The sequence below is a fragment of the Callorhinus ursinus genome, unplaced genomic scaffold, assembly GCF_003265705.2.
Source record: "Callorhinus ursinus isolate GAN/ISIS: 27379988/994484 unplaced genomic scaffold, GSC_fseal_2.0 scaffold3, whole genome shotgun sequence".
NCBI classification, from domain to species: Eukaryota; Metazoa; Chordata; class Mammalia; order Carnivora; family Otariidae; genus Callorhinus; species Callorhinus ursinus.
Window position 1 is genome coordinate 48,276,162 of NW_027397065.1, and position 17,582 is coordinate 48,293,743.

The 17,582-nt window shown below is 42.7% G+C and overlaps 1 protein-coding gene and 1 long non-coding RNA gene across 6 annotated transcripts in view; one reads left to right on the plus strand and one right to left on the minus strand.

Moving 5' to 3' along the window:
- LOC141372180 (uncharacterized) overlaps nucleotides 1-17,582 on the plus strand; it is a 71,219-nt gene that overhangs the window by 44,465 nt on the left and 9,172 nt on the right. The window lies entirely within an intron of this gene.
- The window catches only part of GRIA1 (glutamate ionotropic receptor AMPA type subunit 1), a 299,507-nt gene that overhangs the window by 35,231 nt on the left and 246,694 nt on the right, over nucleotides 1-17,582 (minus strand). For 4 of the 5 annotated variants that reach the window (XR_012377477.1, XM_025867184.2, XM_025867186.2 and 1 more), the window contains exons 12-13: nucleotides 9,439-9,637; nucleotides 3,651-3,898 (exon numbers count right to left, since the gene is read on the minus strand). Coding sequence is in view for 4 of the 5 variants with exons in the window: in XM_025867184.2 (XP_025722969.1) it covers nucleotides 3,651-3,898; nucleotides 9,439-9,637 (447 nt within the window). In the remaining variant the exon portion in view is untranslated. Of the gene's footprint in view, nucleotides 1-3,267; nucleotides 3,598-3,650; nucleotides 3,899-9,438; nucleotides 9,638-17,582 lie in introns of those variants that run through there. The other variant, XM_025867185.2, reaches the window with a different exon arrangement.

Genomic DNA, 17,582 nt, shown 5'->3' on the forward strand with positions numbered 1-17,582 from the left:
TTGCTTTCTCAAAATCAGGAAATAGCTTGTTATATCTTATAGGATGTAAACAAGAAATAGGGTTTTCTTTGTTACAGAGTTAAATTATTTTCAGCATTTATCCCCAAAGAATCTTCGGGCATGCAAAACCCATTAAAGCAGTGTTACTGCTCAGAGAAGTGGTATTTGGTGCATTAAAATGACTATCACTATCATCACCTTGCATCTTCACAGTAATGAGTGGATGCTCTGGGCTCCAAATGTCTGTTTTTTAGCTTTTTTCAGTTGTTGGCTATTGCTTGACCCATGAGAATAGGTACCGGGAACCTGACATAAGTCCAGTCTCCTGCCTTTAACGGTGCTGTCAGTCCTAAAGCCCAGTGAAGCATTAGAGTAAGTCACAGGCATGGGCTCTGGAATCAGACTATCTGAGCTTGAAATCTGGCTACTTTCTTATTAGTTGTGTAAACCTGGTCAGGTAACTTAAATCTGTGCCTCTGTTCCCCCATCTGTAAAGTGGGGATAATGGTACTTCATAGGTATGAAATTTAAACAAGATAATGCATGTACCATACTGTGTACCATGGAATAGGCATTCACTCAATGGTAGATTTTACTATAGTGGAAAGTCATTTGAGTGCCAGATGACCTGAGCTTTAGGTTCATGTCACTCAAACATCTAATATTTTCTGAGTTTGTCACCTCATTCTAGGCACCAATATGTGGGATGTGGTGGCAGTACTCTATTGATTAGACAAATCATGTCACCTCTCTGTGCCTTGTTTTCCTAACTTTATATACAAGTATTTAGATCAAATAATATCCTTGACTCATAAAGCCTTCAGTAAGTTGTAGTATTGCAGCATCATTGATGTTCTGAGACCTGTAAGAGCTCATTCTCTACTCTGGGCCTTTCTAGGGTAGTGTTGTTTAAGTTTCTGAGATAAAAGTCTCTTCCTTGCCAAGCACTCTCCTCTGGATCCCCTTTGAACTTTGTCTAAACTTGTACAGAGACTCCTTTAAGTTATTCCAGGCAAAAATGCATGATTGATAAATACCAGGCTATTTGGTTTCCCTTCATTAGGTACAATCTGTTGTTTGTACTCCTCCAGAGACCTTTGTTTCCTCATTTTCAGAAAATTACTTAAAATTCTCCAGTGTATTTTCATTACTCTTCAAATAAGGACAAAAATTCTTTATAAAATCCTTCCCTATATCATTCTCCAATCTCAGCTTAGCCTTTTCTCCTTTTTATTACCTATGTTCTAGGAGCACTTGGCCTCTTTTAGTTCATCAACTGTACCATGATTCCTTACCTTAGAGTCTTTGCACATGCTGTTCCTTCTGCTGGACTGCTTGTCTCTTCTACTCCCCTCACATTACCTTATTAACTCCTATTAATCTGTCATAGTTCAGCTTGAGAAAAGACGTTTTTGGAAAAGCCTTCTTGGCCACGTCCCACTCATCCTGCATACCAGATTAGACCCTGTTATCTCTAAGTATGTTTGAAATCTTCTTTGTCTTTATAGTTCTGCAGTTTCAAGTGAATCAGCTGCTGATTTTTATCTGCTTGGGACACATAACTTTTAAATCTGGGTATTAACGTTTTCTTTTTTTTTTAACATTTTCCATAAATACTGGAAAGTTCCCTTTAAATACTGCCTCTACTCTCCTTTCTTGTCTCACAGGAGATGTACCTGGGATTTTGTTTTTCTCTTACAGGTCTCTTAACCTCTTTGTCATGGTTTTTATCTTTTTATATTTCTGTGTGATATTCTGGGGAATCATCTCCATTGTTTTCCCCAGTGTAATAATTTTCTCTTCCACTTTGACTAATTTGTTGTTTAACCCTTCCATTGAGATTTTATTACTTCTCTAAATTCTAATTGGTATTTTTCTAAATATGTGTGGTCTCTTATGATAGTGTCTTTCTCTTTTAAAAATGTTTTTCTTTACTTTTATGTCTTTAGATGTACTTCTGATTCTTATTCATGTAGATTGTCACATTATTTATGACTTTGCCCTGCTTAAGGCAGCCCCTGAATAGTCAGCTTATGCATTTCACTCTGGTTTTGATGTACTTTTCCTGTTTTGGCCTAGGGATTTCCTAACTTCCATTAAAAAGGCTATTTGTTATAACTTTATCCTGCATATGTAGGTTTTGTAGTGGGAGTTTTGTTCTGCTGTATTGCTGGAAGTAGGTGTCCTCTAGGTCGCCTTTTGTCAATGATCATAGAAACTGTCATAGTTGTCATGAACCATCAAACAATAATCACCTGTTGACTGTCTTCCCTGCAAGAATATAGTTCCATAGGAAGAGAGACTATGTCTGTTTTGTTCAAAATTGTAGCTCCAGGTCCGAGCCTAGTGCCTAGAACCTTGCAGGGGTCAATATCATTAATGCAAGATGTGGAGGCAGAGGTGGTCCTGGATGTCAAGATGGGTTAGGAACCCCTCTCCATCCTTTTGCAACCTTTTTGAACACTTCTCACTTTTCCTTGAACACTATCCTTCCCTAAAATGATTTAATCCCTCTGTAAATTGACATAATGTCTCATGGTTACTTCATACTGTGCTGTTTTCAGTTACCTTCTCTATAGATTATCCAAATTTGGACTCACAATTATCGTGGACCTAGGAAGGGCTGGGATGAGTAACCTCTCTTTACAGATGAGGAAACTGAAGGTTTGGGAGATGATATGCCTTACCTTTGGTAAGATAGTGAGTAGTAAATCCAAGAATTAAATCTACATCTTTTGACCCCAAGTCTATAGGACTCTACCTTAGCTGTTTGGAATGAATACCAGAGCTTCTTTATGTGAGAGTAAAGTTCACTTTGCTTCTTTACTGAACTACCTGTTTCTTGCTAAAGAAATCAGTATCTGGGGGGCACCTGGGTGGCTCAGTCCATTAGTTGGTCCAAGCATCTAACTCTTGGTTTCAGCTCAGGTCATGATCTCAGGGTCATGAGATTGAGCCTCACATCAGGCTCCATGCTCAGGGCAGAGTCTGCTTGAGATTCTCTCTCTCCCTCTGCCCTTCCCCCACTGTGTATGCATGTTCTCTCTCTCTCTCTCTCTCTCTCAAATAAATAAATAAATAAATAAATAAATAAATAAAATCTTAAAAAAAAAAAAGAAATCAGTGTCTGGTAAAGAAGAGGGGCTGCCATTCATTTGGTATTATTTTGATTGCCATAGCCAGAGCCTTTAGGACTCAAACTCCTTGAGTTTTCATTTGGACAATGTGTTTATGTTTCTTTTGAGACAAATATTACAAACCACCTTCTCTCAAAGAATCCAAGTTGCTGGAGAACTCTGTTCATAGCCTAGTTGTATATGGGAGTGTTTGGTAAAGGATGGTGTGTTACAGATCACATGACACAAACACAAGTTTCATTGATGTTTAACACACGTGGAGGGGTAAGGCGAGGTGTGGGGAGGAACACATGGGCAGCAACAGTCATAGCAAGCTGAGGCCCCCAGGTCAATTTCCAACCTCAGGGTTGAAGATCTTGGGTGACTGGAATCTTCCAGGCCCACAGTTGTCCAAGAAGAGCCCCCTTGACAGCTCACATTGTGGCACTGGAGCCATGTGGCAGACACAGCAGCTTCATTCCTGAGGTAGGGAGGGGAGAGGGAGTACCAAGGAAGCAAATCTTGGCTACTTACCTCAGGGCGGACCCCTTGGGCGTCGCAATGCCATAGCCTTTGGAATCCAAGTTACCTCCCACCTTCATGGTGTCACAGGGTTTCCGCTGCTCAATGTACTCATTCATGGTGGATTCCAGAAGGTAGGCATATTTGCCTTTGGATTTCCTCACTCGGATCATTCCCTCCTCCGTGGTCCTCACAAAAACTGATGGCTCCGCTGACTTCATGTATGTCCACATCTTCTCAAACACGGCAATTTTAGACCTCTGGAAGGGGACAGGAACAAAGCTGGAATTAAGTGCTGGCTGTGTTTGGAATTGAGGTCGGCACACACACTAATGAAGAGCTGAGTGTAGCTTGATCACACATTCATGAGCAAGATTAACTCAGGAAGAAACAAATTATGAGTGATTGCAAAATAAGAGGCTCTAATTAGTACCAGTAGGTTCCAAAGTACAAATATCTTACAAATACAGAATGAACAGAATAGCTCAGAATCTTTTAATTACTGCTGAATTATATTCCCCTTCTATATGGGGAGAGTGAAGAAATGGGACCCTGTCTAGCTTCTAAAGACATTATAGAACCTATCTATTGTTCAAGAAGGCCATGTTTATACTGCCCAGAAGTGGAGAGCCGAATATCAGTGGAATCTGATTTCATTATTGGAGGACAACACTGAGGAATTTCTGGATCATGAGTCATATTACAAGACAGACTTCAGAATGTAAACTGTTGTCTGATAAAGCTAATAACTTGAGGCCTAATATTGTAGCCTGTTTACATTTCAAAAGCCTCTAAATCTAGCCGAACTGTTTTCCTCCCTTCCTCCTGAACTCATTTTGAACCTTCCCTTCTTTGGAACTTTGCCTAGGCCGTATCCTTCACTGGATACACTTGTTCCCTCCAGCCACATCCTACTAGTCATTCCACAGACCAGAACAAATCCTATGTATTCTGAGACCACTTCAGTTTCAAGGACAATAGTTCACAAGCTCTAGTGGGCACCAGAGTCATGTGCAGAAATTGTAAATATTAAGATGCCCCTCCTCTAAACCTAGAGATTCTGACTCAGCAATCTGGGGTGGAGCCTAGAAAAAATTCTTTTTCAGAAGTTCCCCAGGTGATTCTGATCTCTATGGCCTCTGTGGCTCTCACTTGTGAGGGCTTGTATTTCTCTAGGACACACTGTGCAGGTACTCACTGGACTGTCAGGCTAGACTACCGAGATCGGGAGATACCCTTGCTGTGTATAGGTCTCAAGTATGTGGATACTATTTGAAGGAGGGGGGGCATCTTCCCTTCTGTGAGTCCTTCACAGGGATTACCCTTGCACACAGTAGTTCCTTAGTCAAGGCCCACAACCCAGGACCACAAGTCATCCCTCTCATCTAACATGCTCTTTCTAAAGAGCATCCTTTCCCCAAAGGGTAGGCGTATTTTAGGGGTATTGGAGTCTGGCTTTGTAAATGGACAAGTGTTAAACACATATAAGGGGCTATTTTTTTTTTTTAAGGCAGCACTAGAGTCAAGCAACTCATGTAATCTAGTGGTTAATATGCAGATTAAGATTCATTTAGTATAAAATGACCATACACACAATGCATCATTTTTCTTTGCATACAAATATCAGGTTTATTTCCTTGATACCAACATCAAGTGTTGGCAAAATATTGATAGACGTTGTTGTTTGAACCAACTGATCTATCGAGATATTTGGGCCTAGAAAAATTCTGCTCTCAAGGGAAAGTTAATGGAAATAGTTACTGAGAATTTCAGGGAGGCATTTGGTGGAGTCTATAATTAGATCAATGAGATGATGTGTTTTACAGTATGGTTGACCATCTGGAAAGGCCACTGGACTGGGAGTGAGGAGCCTGGGTTCTAGTCTTTCCCCATCTGTTCCATGAGGAGTCGGGGCATGGGGACCTTTGAGTCCCTTGTGGGCTTGAAAAACCTGATTCTTTACACGAAGATACATCATTCAAGCAACAATGTCCATGTGAGGAAGAAGAAGAAAGAAAGGAGAAAAGGGAGGGAGAATTTCAAAGTTAGGGGAGGAAATACCCAGAACCAATCAGAGCATCTATTTGCTGAGAGAGAGTCATATTCTCTCACAGGAAACAGAGAAATGTATAAATTCAGCTGTGACCAGATTTGCAGATGATCTTCCGGGCAGAGACCTAACAAAACACACAGCAAGGCAATGGCAAGATGCAATCTGACCTGACAGGATGGCCACGGCAGGGAAAAAGGGGCAGCTGATAGGCAGAGCTGAAGAGCCCTCTGGGCAACGGTATGCAGAAAATTAATATGTCTGCTCTCAGCCTCACCCCAGTGCCCTAAATGCCAGGGCTGTGCTCATAGCCGCTCAGAGCAGGCTATCAGGAACATCTCATCTCCAGGGATGTGAAGGCAGCATGAGTGCAGGGAAGATTAGAAGCATACTTGGGGTATTTGTTCTTGGATCTCTCCTATCATCTGCAGCTCTCACAGCCCTTCACACATCTTAATTAAACTGTCGATGGAGGATTAAGTGACTCTGGGTTGGGGCTGCCAAGAAGCTCTGGGCTGCCATGGGGACTAGAAGCTAGACTTTTTTCAGAGACTGGGATAGAAGAATCCTTGTCTCACCATTCCTTCCTTCTGCCTTATGGGGGTGGTGGATGATCTTGTCTCCCTACCTACCAGAGTTCTAGTGGGAAAATTCTCAGGGTCAAAGTCACGGAGATGGAGGGCCTCATGGGGGCACATCTTGTCAGTGCTCTCTTCCTACAGGTAAAGAAACTGAGTCCCGCAGTGTGGCAGTGAACTCTCCAATGTCATGTAGCTTCTTAGTGGCAGAGCCAGGAGTAAAACCCAGGTCTCCTGATTGCACACCCTTGCCTCTTCACTGCAACCAGCTGCCTCCCTTGTTTTAGGCTTTAGATCTTACTAGCTGGGGGATCTTGGGCAAGTAGCATAACATTCTGAGCCTCAGTCTTCCTCTCCTGACAATGGTGATGATAGCAACCACTGCACAGTGTTGCCATGGAGATTGTATGACAACAAAGGTAAAATGTATGGCCCAGTGTCGGGCACATAGTAGGTGTTCCATAAGTGGTGTAATTACTACTAATAATTATGCCCTTTCTTTGGGTTTTACTTTAGGATAAGGATGCCCAATATATGGCTGGCTTGAGACCAGTTTTCCTTCCTATATGTGTGACAGATACCAGTCAAGGAATTCTTTCACACTGTGCCCAGATGTGCCCTCAGAGTCACCTCTCAACATTGAACTCTAGACAAACACTGATGTTTAATCAGAGTTAGCACATGAACTGTAACCTATTGTCACCAGCACAGTAGTCCTGGTGCGTGAACAGAGCTTGTAGAATACACATTGCCTTGTTTCTAGATGCCTAACAGTGTGCTCTGGACAAGAAATAGAAATATGTCAATTAACATAGTTATTAACAGAGAACTTTCAAGTTATAAGTCCTAGCCGTGCCTCTGAGTAGCTAGGGTTTGCCCATTTTCTTCTCTGGGCCTTAGTTTCCCCAACTACAAAAGGAAAATGTTAGACTAGATTTGTCCATGGGTCCATCTAATAACCTGAGTAATCTTTAAAAAAAAATCAGTTAATGACACCACCTCATTAGGACAGTGTGGTTCAGTGGTAAGAATGCTTGGGCTGAAATGAGGAAACACATCTTGTGTTCATCCTCAACACTTGTATTATGGTTCCCTGAATTCCAATTTCTTGTCCACAAAATGGACATATAACCCCTGTTTTGCCATAGGTCACAGATGGAACATAAATGAGACCATGGATGGGAAAGTGCTTTGGGGATGGTGATGTGCTCAGATATTGGGGATGAGAACATGGGTATGTAGTGGTTAAGTGAATTGGCTGTTCCCCAACTTCATCAGTAGGCCTGGGGCATAGGACTGGCTGTATGGACAAATATCAGACATCTCCTTCACATTTTAGTTGCAGGCTAAAAATGTCAGAGAATTATGATGAGATTACAGGAGGTTTTTCTACTAGCTGGTTGGGTAAGTTTTAAGCAAGTCATGTCGCTCTCTAAAATGACAGACTCTGACCATGTGACCTCCAAGTTACCTTCTTGCTCCAATATATTGAAAGTGGATGATTTTAGGTTTGGAGACTGGATCAGTGATTGCTAAGACTTTGGACCCCTTCCTGCTTGTCATATAGAACACCGAGCCCATGATCAGGAAACTGAGCACATCACTCTGTGGGTTCGCCCTGGGTCAGAGGTTTGCTCCATGAAGTTGCGGTGAGAACCTGGTAGGTCTGCACAGGATCCCTATCCTTGCCTGAAGCAAGGTAGAAGCTTGCTGTCTATTCCCCTCCTGCTACTTATTAGCTGTGTGACCTCAGGCAATTACTTTTACTTCTCTGAGCTTCATATTTGAAATGGGGACAACAAATTTCTAACTCCTCTCTAATGAGAGGATTAAATGAGATAATTCATGCAGGGTGTGCTAGCACAGGGCTTGATTCATAGTAAGTGCTAAGTAAGTGGTAGCAATTGTTTATCATTTTTTTATTTCATCAAAACATGGTAACTCCATGTGCTATTTGTTCAACGTTTAGGATGAACATGTCTAAAGTCCAGGGAACTACAGGTTTTTCTGCTTTGGGGCATTTGTTCAAGTTGTCCCCTTTGCCTGGAATGTAATGAGCCAACCAGGTCTGCCCTAGTTTCATGATGCCTAGAAATGTTTTCAACGTTTGTGGCTAGAGATCCCTACCCCTCCATCAAAATGGCTCCCAAATGCCTATACCCCAAAGCCCTAACAGGAAACAGAGCCTTGTGTCTTAGATGCCTCATCTCTTTTAATCTTATAATGACTCCTTGAGGTAGATATTATTCTCCAGACTCTATAGATGAGGAAAATAATGTCAACGGGGCTAAGGGCCAGAGGACAAGGATGGAGCCAGGTTCCTGGTCCTAGGTCTGGCTGACCCTAGGCTCCTAAGCTCTCTGCTCCTCTGCCTTCACTTGTTGTCTCTGGTCACATGATATCTCCACCACCTCCACTCTCACTTCACATCTTCTCTCTCCTGGCACTGTTAAATAGACCACCTGTTCCAGTAATTGTTTCCCATATACCATCTTCTTTTTTAAACATTTTTTTATTGTTATATTAATCACCATACATTACATTATTAGTTTTTGATGTAGTGTTCCATGATTCATTGTTTGTGCATAACACCCAGTGCTCCACGCAGAACGTGCCCTCTTTAATACCCATCACCAGCTAACCCATCCCCCCCTCCCCTCTAGAACCCTCAGTTTGTTTTTCAGAGTCCATCGTCTCTCATGGTTCATCTCCCCCTCCGACTTACTCCCTTTCATTCTTCCCCTCCTGCACCCATATACCATCTTCTTATTCATCAAGTCCCTAAGGAGGGGACCTAAAGGGCAAAGGTCTGGACTTTGTCCCTAAGCTGGTCCTAATCAATTACTGATTAGATTGCAAGTATGTGTGGGAGCAGGGAAGGAACTGCATGTCATATCCTTTGCAGCCCTCAGAGAACTTGGCACAGTCTGGCATATGTAAGGAGTCTGGTTCAATGCAAGAGCTTTGAAGTTATCACAAATACAGAAATGTAGATTTCTCTGGGATTTGTAGAAAGCTGAGAAATTCTCTGGGTTTGGTTTCCCTGACTTGTACGGAGTTAAGCAGTTGCCCTGGTTGCCTATAATCAATCACATGCTCCTTAGTGAGGATATTTTAATGACAGTAGTGGTTCCCTTTTGTGAAGGTGCCTTAGGACAAGGGATGTTCCTACCCTGAAGAACTCCTTAGTGGACCCTGCTTCCAGGGTCCCATAAGCGATTTCCGTCTGCTTCGCTAGGTCCTCAGCACTCTCGATGGGAGACACCATCCTCTCCACGGTCAGGAAGGCAGCCAGGTTGGCTGTATATGAGGAGATGATGATCAAGGTGAAGAACCACCAGACACCACCAACGATGCGGCCAGACAGGGACCTGCAGGCCAAAGGGAAGAGGTGTCAGAAGCATAGACATCAACTGCAGAAGGCTATGGGGTAGGGCCAAGGGCCAGCCTAAGCCCTGTCAGCAGAGCTGTCAAACCCTATTGCACCCTTCTCTGTCAGCTAGATGCGAGAATTCATGTCAGAGAGATTCTTCTTGGCATTTTGTTCCTTATCACAGATAAAGACCTATGTGGTTGCTATTCTTCAGGGGTGATAAAACCCCACAGGCATATATTCACACCACTTTCACACATACATATACATCAATACACATACCAACAAAGACAGATATGTCAACACTTGTCCACAAAATCATACACATGTACAAACATCCTTTTAAATGCAGTTACATACACACCAAATGTTTGTGCACACATATATGAGTACAAATGTATTACACACGTGATGCACACATTTGATCATGTTCAGAAATGTTTCCAGACTGCCTTCTCATTCCTGTTCTTTTGGTCATCAAAGGTCACCAAAATGATGGACTAGAAGGAAGGGAAGGGAGAATGGTTTGGAGACAGAATGAGAATACTTGTACTCTAGTCACTTCAGGGGAAAGTCACTGTTGAGGGTAGGCACAGTGCTCCCCTCTACCACAGAGAAAGAGTTGGGCTGAAATAAAAGACAAAGAATATTTTGTACTGGATCAAAATGGCAACTATGATAATGGTAAATGAGGTGAGAAATCAATCCCTGATCTTCTTCTTAGAGTCCTATTCTTCTCTTATGCCCGACAATGAAGAGAAATAGGACTAGTCAAGAGTTCTACTGTGATCTTTCACATTTGGCTAAGAGATTTCCAATTCTAGAACATTTTCCCAAAGATATTTCAAAATGATGTTGATGTCTTATGGGGTAATTTGATGTGGTCGACAGACACGGTGTCAATTATACCAAATCATATAGTGATAAAGTTATTTGCATTCTGTTTCTCCTTCCATCCAGCTCAACTGGTTAAGGAAGTGTCATCCTGGAGCTACTGTAACTTTATGTGCCTTGACAGCCTCAACCTCAGAGCCTTCAGTAGGTGACAGTGCTTAACTAAAACCTTATATTAACAACCAAACAAATCACCAATCCAACCCATACGTTTTACAGATAAAGAAACTTGAGTCTCAAATCACACTGATCCAGGAGCGGAACCCAGGCCTGCTAGCTTGCTTGCTTATTCCACACTGCTCTCAGCCTTCTGGTTGACCTTCTCTGGGTTATTCCCATGTTCCTGTGTGTTCAGTTTGTTTCCGTTTCTTGGAGGCTCCTTTTCATTCTAGGCAGACAAGGCTCACTTCAAAATGTTCAACAAATATTTGTTATTGCTTGTTATATGGAAAATAATGTTCTTAGATGCTTCACATTAAAAGGGAAATAAAAGGAAATTTGTTTAAAGGAATGAGACCAGGAGAGTGGAGCAAAGCTATGTTATGTGAAGAATAGCTGCAGGAGGAGGGGACCAGAAGAAAAGACTCAGAGAGAGGTGTTCCCTGAAGGACTGACATGAGGCTGGTACCACAAAACCTGATTTAGGAGTATTTGGCAGAAGTTTCAGGAAAACAAACACTAAATACAAAGAAGTGGGTATTTGATGGGTAGGGTGGTACACCAATGAGTTGGCTATCCTGAGGGTGAGAGTGAGTTTCCCCATTTCTGAAGATGTTCAAGTGGTAGACCATTTACAGAAATGCTGTGTCTTGTGCCCACTCTTAGGCCCCCCCCCCCAGGTACAAAGTGCTAGGGACGTAAGTCTACTTAGAGGAAAGGTCAAACATCACAAGGGGTCAGCCTTCTCCATGCTCCTCCCATCTCTCCCATCTCTGAGTTTCTGTGATTTGAAATCATAAGTAGGTAGACCAGGCTGCATGGCTTCCATTGGGCAGTCAAGTAAAATGAGACCCATAAAGGCAAAACTATTCTCCCCATGCCCTAAGACTAGTATACATCTGTACTCAAAAGCACACCAGTCTTCTGATAACTAATCCAGTGCTCTTTTGCCTTAGGAGGTGGTAAATAGCAGTGTTCCAGGGCTGTGTTGAAGATGCTGCTCTTTTCCCAAGTCTGAGTGACCACAGTAGCATCTAAACTAGACTTCCCTCCATGCAGCAGCCCCTTGTCCTCCCATTCCTTTGCCTAATCAGCCTAAGTGATCTTTATAAAAACATTAATTGTATCATGTTGCTTCTTTGTGTAAAATCCATGAAAGTCCTTCTCTTACACTTGGAATAAAATTCAAACTCGTTGGTGACCCTCAAGGCCCTATGTGGTCTGGTCCCTGCCTTGCTCTCCAGTGTCTCCACAACATGCTCTCTGTACTCTGGTTACATTGGGCTTTGTTTGGTCCTTCCTACTCAAAAGACTCACACCCTTATCACATGCCACTCTTCCCCCTGATCATTGCATCAACCCTATTCATCCTTCAGACCTCACCTTACCCAGTACATTTTCAGCATTCAGACTTAAGAGTCTCAGAGCCCCATACAGCTCACATTGCAGTTGAAATCTGATCTCTGTGTGATTGTTGATAGTCTGTTGTTCCCCTGGATCATAAGCTCCACAAGAGTAAAGAACCTTATAGCACCTAGCACAGGGTGGGCCTCAATAACAAGTGAGTGCATGAATGTCACCTCTCTTATAACCTGTCAGTTCTATTCACATTGGATTCTAGAGATTGGGCATATTTTCCAGGGCCAGGAGAAATCCAAACTTGCTTATAGCCCAGGATGCCTGGAGTCATAGCCTCAAACCAAGTGTTCAGGATGGCTACCTCCTTTTCCAACATGATTGAACTGAGAGACCTAGCTAAGGTATCCCATGTTGGGGATCATCTAGTGAAACTCAAAGCCCTCCCAAGAAAGTTCCAAGCCAATGGCTCCTTCTTCCCTGTTCTCCTTTAATTAGTATTTATTTGCTAGGTGTTGAGAGCAGCTTATCCTGCACACTATTCCCCACATCCCACCTACTTAATAAAGATAGCAAAGAAGGAGTCTATTGTTTAATAGCCAGCAAGTGTCATCCATGGAATAACTAGAGTGTCAGGGGAGGCTCTTCAAAATGTGACCTGATTCCAATGCTTCATTTGCATTTGATCCACATGATAGGAACTTGAGTGCAAGGCTACGCCCTTCTTCATTTCAGACCTGGTACAGGCAAAGCTGGGCCTCTATCCATGAACTCTGTATTTTCCCAGTTCCATACCAAAAGTAGGGAACTGGAATTAATAGAGGCCATGACTGGGAATGAGTGTCTCTGCTCTTTCACTGACCAGCCCCACCCATAACCTTGGCAAGTTGCCTGCCCAGCTGGGCCCCAGTCTTCTTCTCTGTGTAATGGGTGAGATTAACCATATGTCATGGTGAGAAACCAAAACTTTCAGTACTAGACTTAGTCGATTCTTTTCCTTTAACTAATAAAAGCTATTGGAATTAAAATGGTAGAGGCAAAATCATTTTAAAAAGTGCTGTTGAAACATGAGGCGTATATTTTTGTGAGGATTATTCTGGTTGGGAGCTACAGGATAAATCCCTTAGTAGGGAAGGAATAGCTGTGATCTGGCCCTTGGAGGTATGCCTAGTCACCTCAATTTTATTAGTCTTGTAACTTGGCACAACTCTTCCCCAAAGTACCTAAGCAATTGAGGAATCTCTATATTCCCCTAAAATTGGTCACAAATTCTATGGCTTGTTGGACTCTTTATCTTACTTGATCTTATATTTACAGTCCTGTAAAATGAATGGGAGAGGGATGACTATCCCCATCTCACAGATGAAAGATCTACAGTTATGAGACATAAGGTGATTTATCCAGGGTCACAGAGTGAGGCATTGGCAAATCTGAGACTAGGAACCAGGACTTCATATTTCTCATCCAGCACTCTACCCACTGTAGAACATTACTTCCCCCGCCAGATTCTGATTGATTTCTAGATGGGCATGGACTTCCTCCACGCATATCTCCCTGGTGTTGGATCACAACCACCACTCATTTCTTGTAAAGCTCAGTGGAACATTTGGGAGCTACAGAAAGCAGTCTGACCACCAGCGTCTCCACAGAATTGGAAACCTCCTTTGTATTTGTTTTCTCTCACTGCAGAACAAATCACCACAAACTTAGCGGCTCCTAACAGCACTCATTCATTGTCTCATAGTTCTGTAGATCAAAAGTCTGGGTCAGGGTGTCTAGAGTCTCTGCTGAGGCTCGCAACCAGGCTGAAATCAAGGTGTTGGCTGGGGCTCTGGTTCTCATATGGAGCTCGGGTTGTTCAAGTTTACTGGTTGTTTGCAGTATTTACCTCCCTGTGATCATTGTTTCTTTGGTGGCTGTCAGCCTCGGGGTTCCTTTCAGCTTCTAGAGGTTGCCTGCTTTCGGCCTCACATGTCTCCTTCATCTTCAAGCCAGTAATAGTGTGGCAATTCCTCTTTCTTTGAACCTCTCTGACTTCCACTAGCTGGAGAAAACTGTTTCCTTTTTTTTAATATTTTTATTTTTTTATTAAATTTTTTTATTATGTTCAATTAGCCAACACATAGTACATCATTAGTTTCAGATGTAGTGTTCAACAATTCATCAGTTGCATATAACATCCAGTGCTCATCGCATGACGTGCCCTCCCTTGTTTCTAAAGGGCTCATCTGTTTGGGTCAGGCCCACCTGGAAAAATCTCTGTACCTTATAATCAACTGATTTGGGACTTCAAATTACATCTGTAAAATCTCTTCTTTCAGCAGCACCTAGGTTAGCGTTTGAGTGACCAATGGATAGGAATCTTTAGAAATGTGTACCATACTATTATTCATTTATTTTATAAGCATTGTTGTACAGCAGGCACTGTTGGGCATTACAGAGATAAAAGTGAGTACACCACAGTCTCTGCCTTCAATGGGGAAGATGGGAGGACAGTGTAGCCTAGTGATTAAAGCACAAGCTTTGGGGTCCGATACCCTGATTCTCTGCAAAGTGTTTCATATGGTGTTTGGAGCATAGTAGGCCCTCAGTACAGCCATCATCACCATCTTATGTTAATGTCATAAAAAGTAATTATAGTACTGTCTCAATTATGTGACAAGTAAGAAAGCAGCACTAAGAGGACACAGAAAGGCTTGATAATTACTTTGCTGGCAGGGGTCAGGGAGAGTTACCAGAGGAGGAGAAAATTGTGCTAGGTTTTGGAGTATAAATAGGAGACTGTCAAGCAGAATAGATGTGGGGGTAGGAAAGGCTCAGTAGATAGAAGTAAATGGAGGAGGTAGTGGGGTATTATCGCTTCTGTAAACTTCCCCATTATTGCCAGCAAGGCACTAGGCAACCCCTTCTGTTTTCCCATTACACTACAGTCACTCTCCTATTACTATTCTAACCACACTGCTGTAATGATTTTTTTAAGATGTTGCGATGATTATTACTTATGGTATTATTGATCAACAGAGATGATGCTGGATTGAACTCGGTAGAACAGAGCACACAGAAATTGGGAGGGGAAGGCTGGCTGAAGAGATGAAGAGATCAAAGTGACCGGGTTTGGTGATCCATGGGAGCAGGGGCTATGGAGAGGACAACGCTCAAATGACAGTCCATGCCTACTGTGTGAATGGATTCTGACATGCTCTTGATGCTGGCCATAAGCTGTCTCTTCTTTCAAATGATATATATTTTTCCTTTTGTTAATAAGACACTAAATACATTATTAAAGATGATGCTAATAGAGGATTACTAGGCTCTGATTGGATCATTTTCTGGTTCTGACAGATATTTCCTATCCTGATCATGGATTAGGATTTGCTGCAGGCCTTTAATTGTTTCTTTCTAATCTCTCAACTTGGATTTGTTGCTCTAGACGAGGGATAGGTAAACTTCTGGTGTACAAGTCCAGGTTGTAAATATTTTAGGCTTTGAGGGCCTTATGTACTACCATCTCTGTTGTTGTGGTGTGAAAGCACAGACAACATGTAAACACACACACGGCTGTATTCTAATAAAATTCTTTAATTATAAAAACTCATGGCAGGCTGGATGTGGCCTTGGACCACATTTTGCTGCCTCCTTCCCTCAATTCTACTGTGAATGTCAGAGACTTTTGATTTAAGTTAATGTGCTACAGTAGTCAAGAAGTATCTTGACATCTATGTAGTTATTAGCACCTCCACATAAACACCTAGGTAAAATATTGGAATGATTCATTTGACAATTACATTTGTGCTATCCTCAGGGAGAAAGTAGAGGGCACTGGTCAAGAGAATGGACCCAGGGGTCAGACAAAGCAGGATGGAGTCCTGCCTTGTTACTTACTGGTTGTGTGACTTTGGGCAAGTCACTAAATCTCTTTGTGCTTGTTTCTTTACAAAATTAAGTAATAGTACTCAAGGCACTTTCAAGAATTAAAAAAGAAAATACAAATGGGGCGTGTAGCACAGTGCCTGGCACAGGGTAAGCATTTCGGGATGGAGGTAATGCAGATGTTGTGAGGAACAATGGCCTGCCTGGAGGTGAGGGAGCAGACACCATGGCCAGGGACACCCAGGAAAGCAGATCCTTGGGATGTGGGAAGTGGAAAGTTATTAAAAAGCAATCAACTTTTGATCCCATCAACCTACTCTCTAGGACCTCTCTGACAAGGAGTTGGATATGGATATTCTTCTTTATTTCAAAAGCATTTCCTGTCATTCCCAAGAGGAAGAGGACTGTAGGAACACCTCCTGTGTGCCTTCATTCAGCTGAGCTCAAGAGGTCACTGAGCTCAACCTATTTCCCTTTGTCATCTGCTTCAAATGGCTATTTTTAAAAAGTAATGAAAACATGGGTGTGAAGGCAGAAATTCAGATGGCCTGCCTCTAAATTACTGGGAGAAACAAAAGTCCATCTTGGCTAATTACTGAGCTGAGCTATGATCAGAGAGAGGCTCACTTGGGATGACGCATCAAGGTTCCCAGACCAGGGTAAATAGCTCTGGCCACACGCAACAATTTTACTGATGAGGCCACTTCATCTAAGACACTGCATCTGGGTGGCCAGTCATCCATTTGTCACCAGCTGCAAATCACTCAGCACTTCCCTGGCATAGCAGCAGTGACTCATTTTAATTGCCCCAGCTGCTGGTCACTGTGTTCCAGCACTGTGGCAGGGGGATGGCCCTGGACTCCTGTGGTGAGTCGCAGGGGTGGGAAGCTGGGGGTTAGACAACAAGCTCTAAGGAGAGCCCCAGTAGTCTGTGTGCTAGTATACTGTTTGCAGCACTTGCAGAGCTAGGTTTCAAAGAAGAGTGGTCTTATGTTCCTATTGTTTTCCATTTAGGTAGGCTATAGGAGTGTGGCGTGGGCACAGTTTGCAAAAGAATGGATGTAGATGAGTTCATTCATTCCTAAAGATGTACTAATCATTTGGTACCCTCTCTAAGCATCAGCTTCCACACATGAAAATGGAGATAATGATTTCCATCTCATGGATGGTAAGAATTCCAGGAGTAAGTCATGTCTTACACTTAGTACAGACACAGCAGGGCTCAAGACGTCACCTGTAATAATGATTACAGGTGATGTTGATGATTTCTTCTAAAAATACTCCTCTTAGCTTCTAGGGCCCTCCACTCCTCAGTCTCCTTCTACCTTGAGGGTTGCCCTTCCTTCCTTCTTCCTTCCTTCCTTCCTCTCTTTCTTTTTTTTTTCTGAGAGAGAGAGAAAGAGAACATGTGTGCACACATGCATGTGCCCACAAGGTGGGGGAGGGGCAGAGAGAGAAGGAGAAAGAATCTTAAGCAGGCTCCATGTTCAGCACGGAGCCCAATGCGGGGCTCAATCTCATGCCCTGAAAATGGGATCTGAGCCAAAATCAAGAGTTGGACTCTTAACTGACTGAACCACTCAGGAGCACCAAGGTTGTTCCTACATAGTATTTTTGGCTGGTTCTTCCTTTCTGCCCAATCTCAAGTTCTTTCTTTGCCCAAA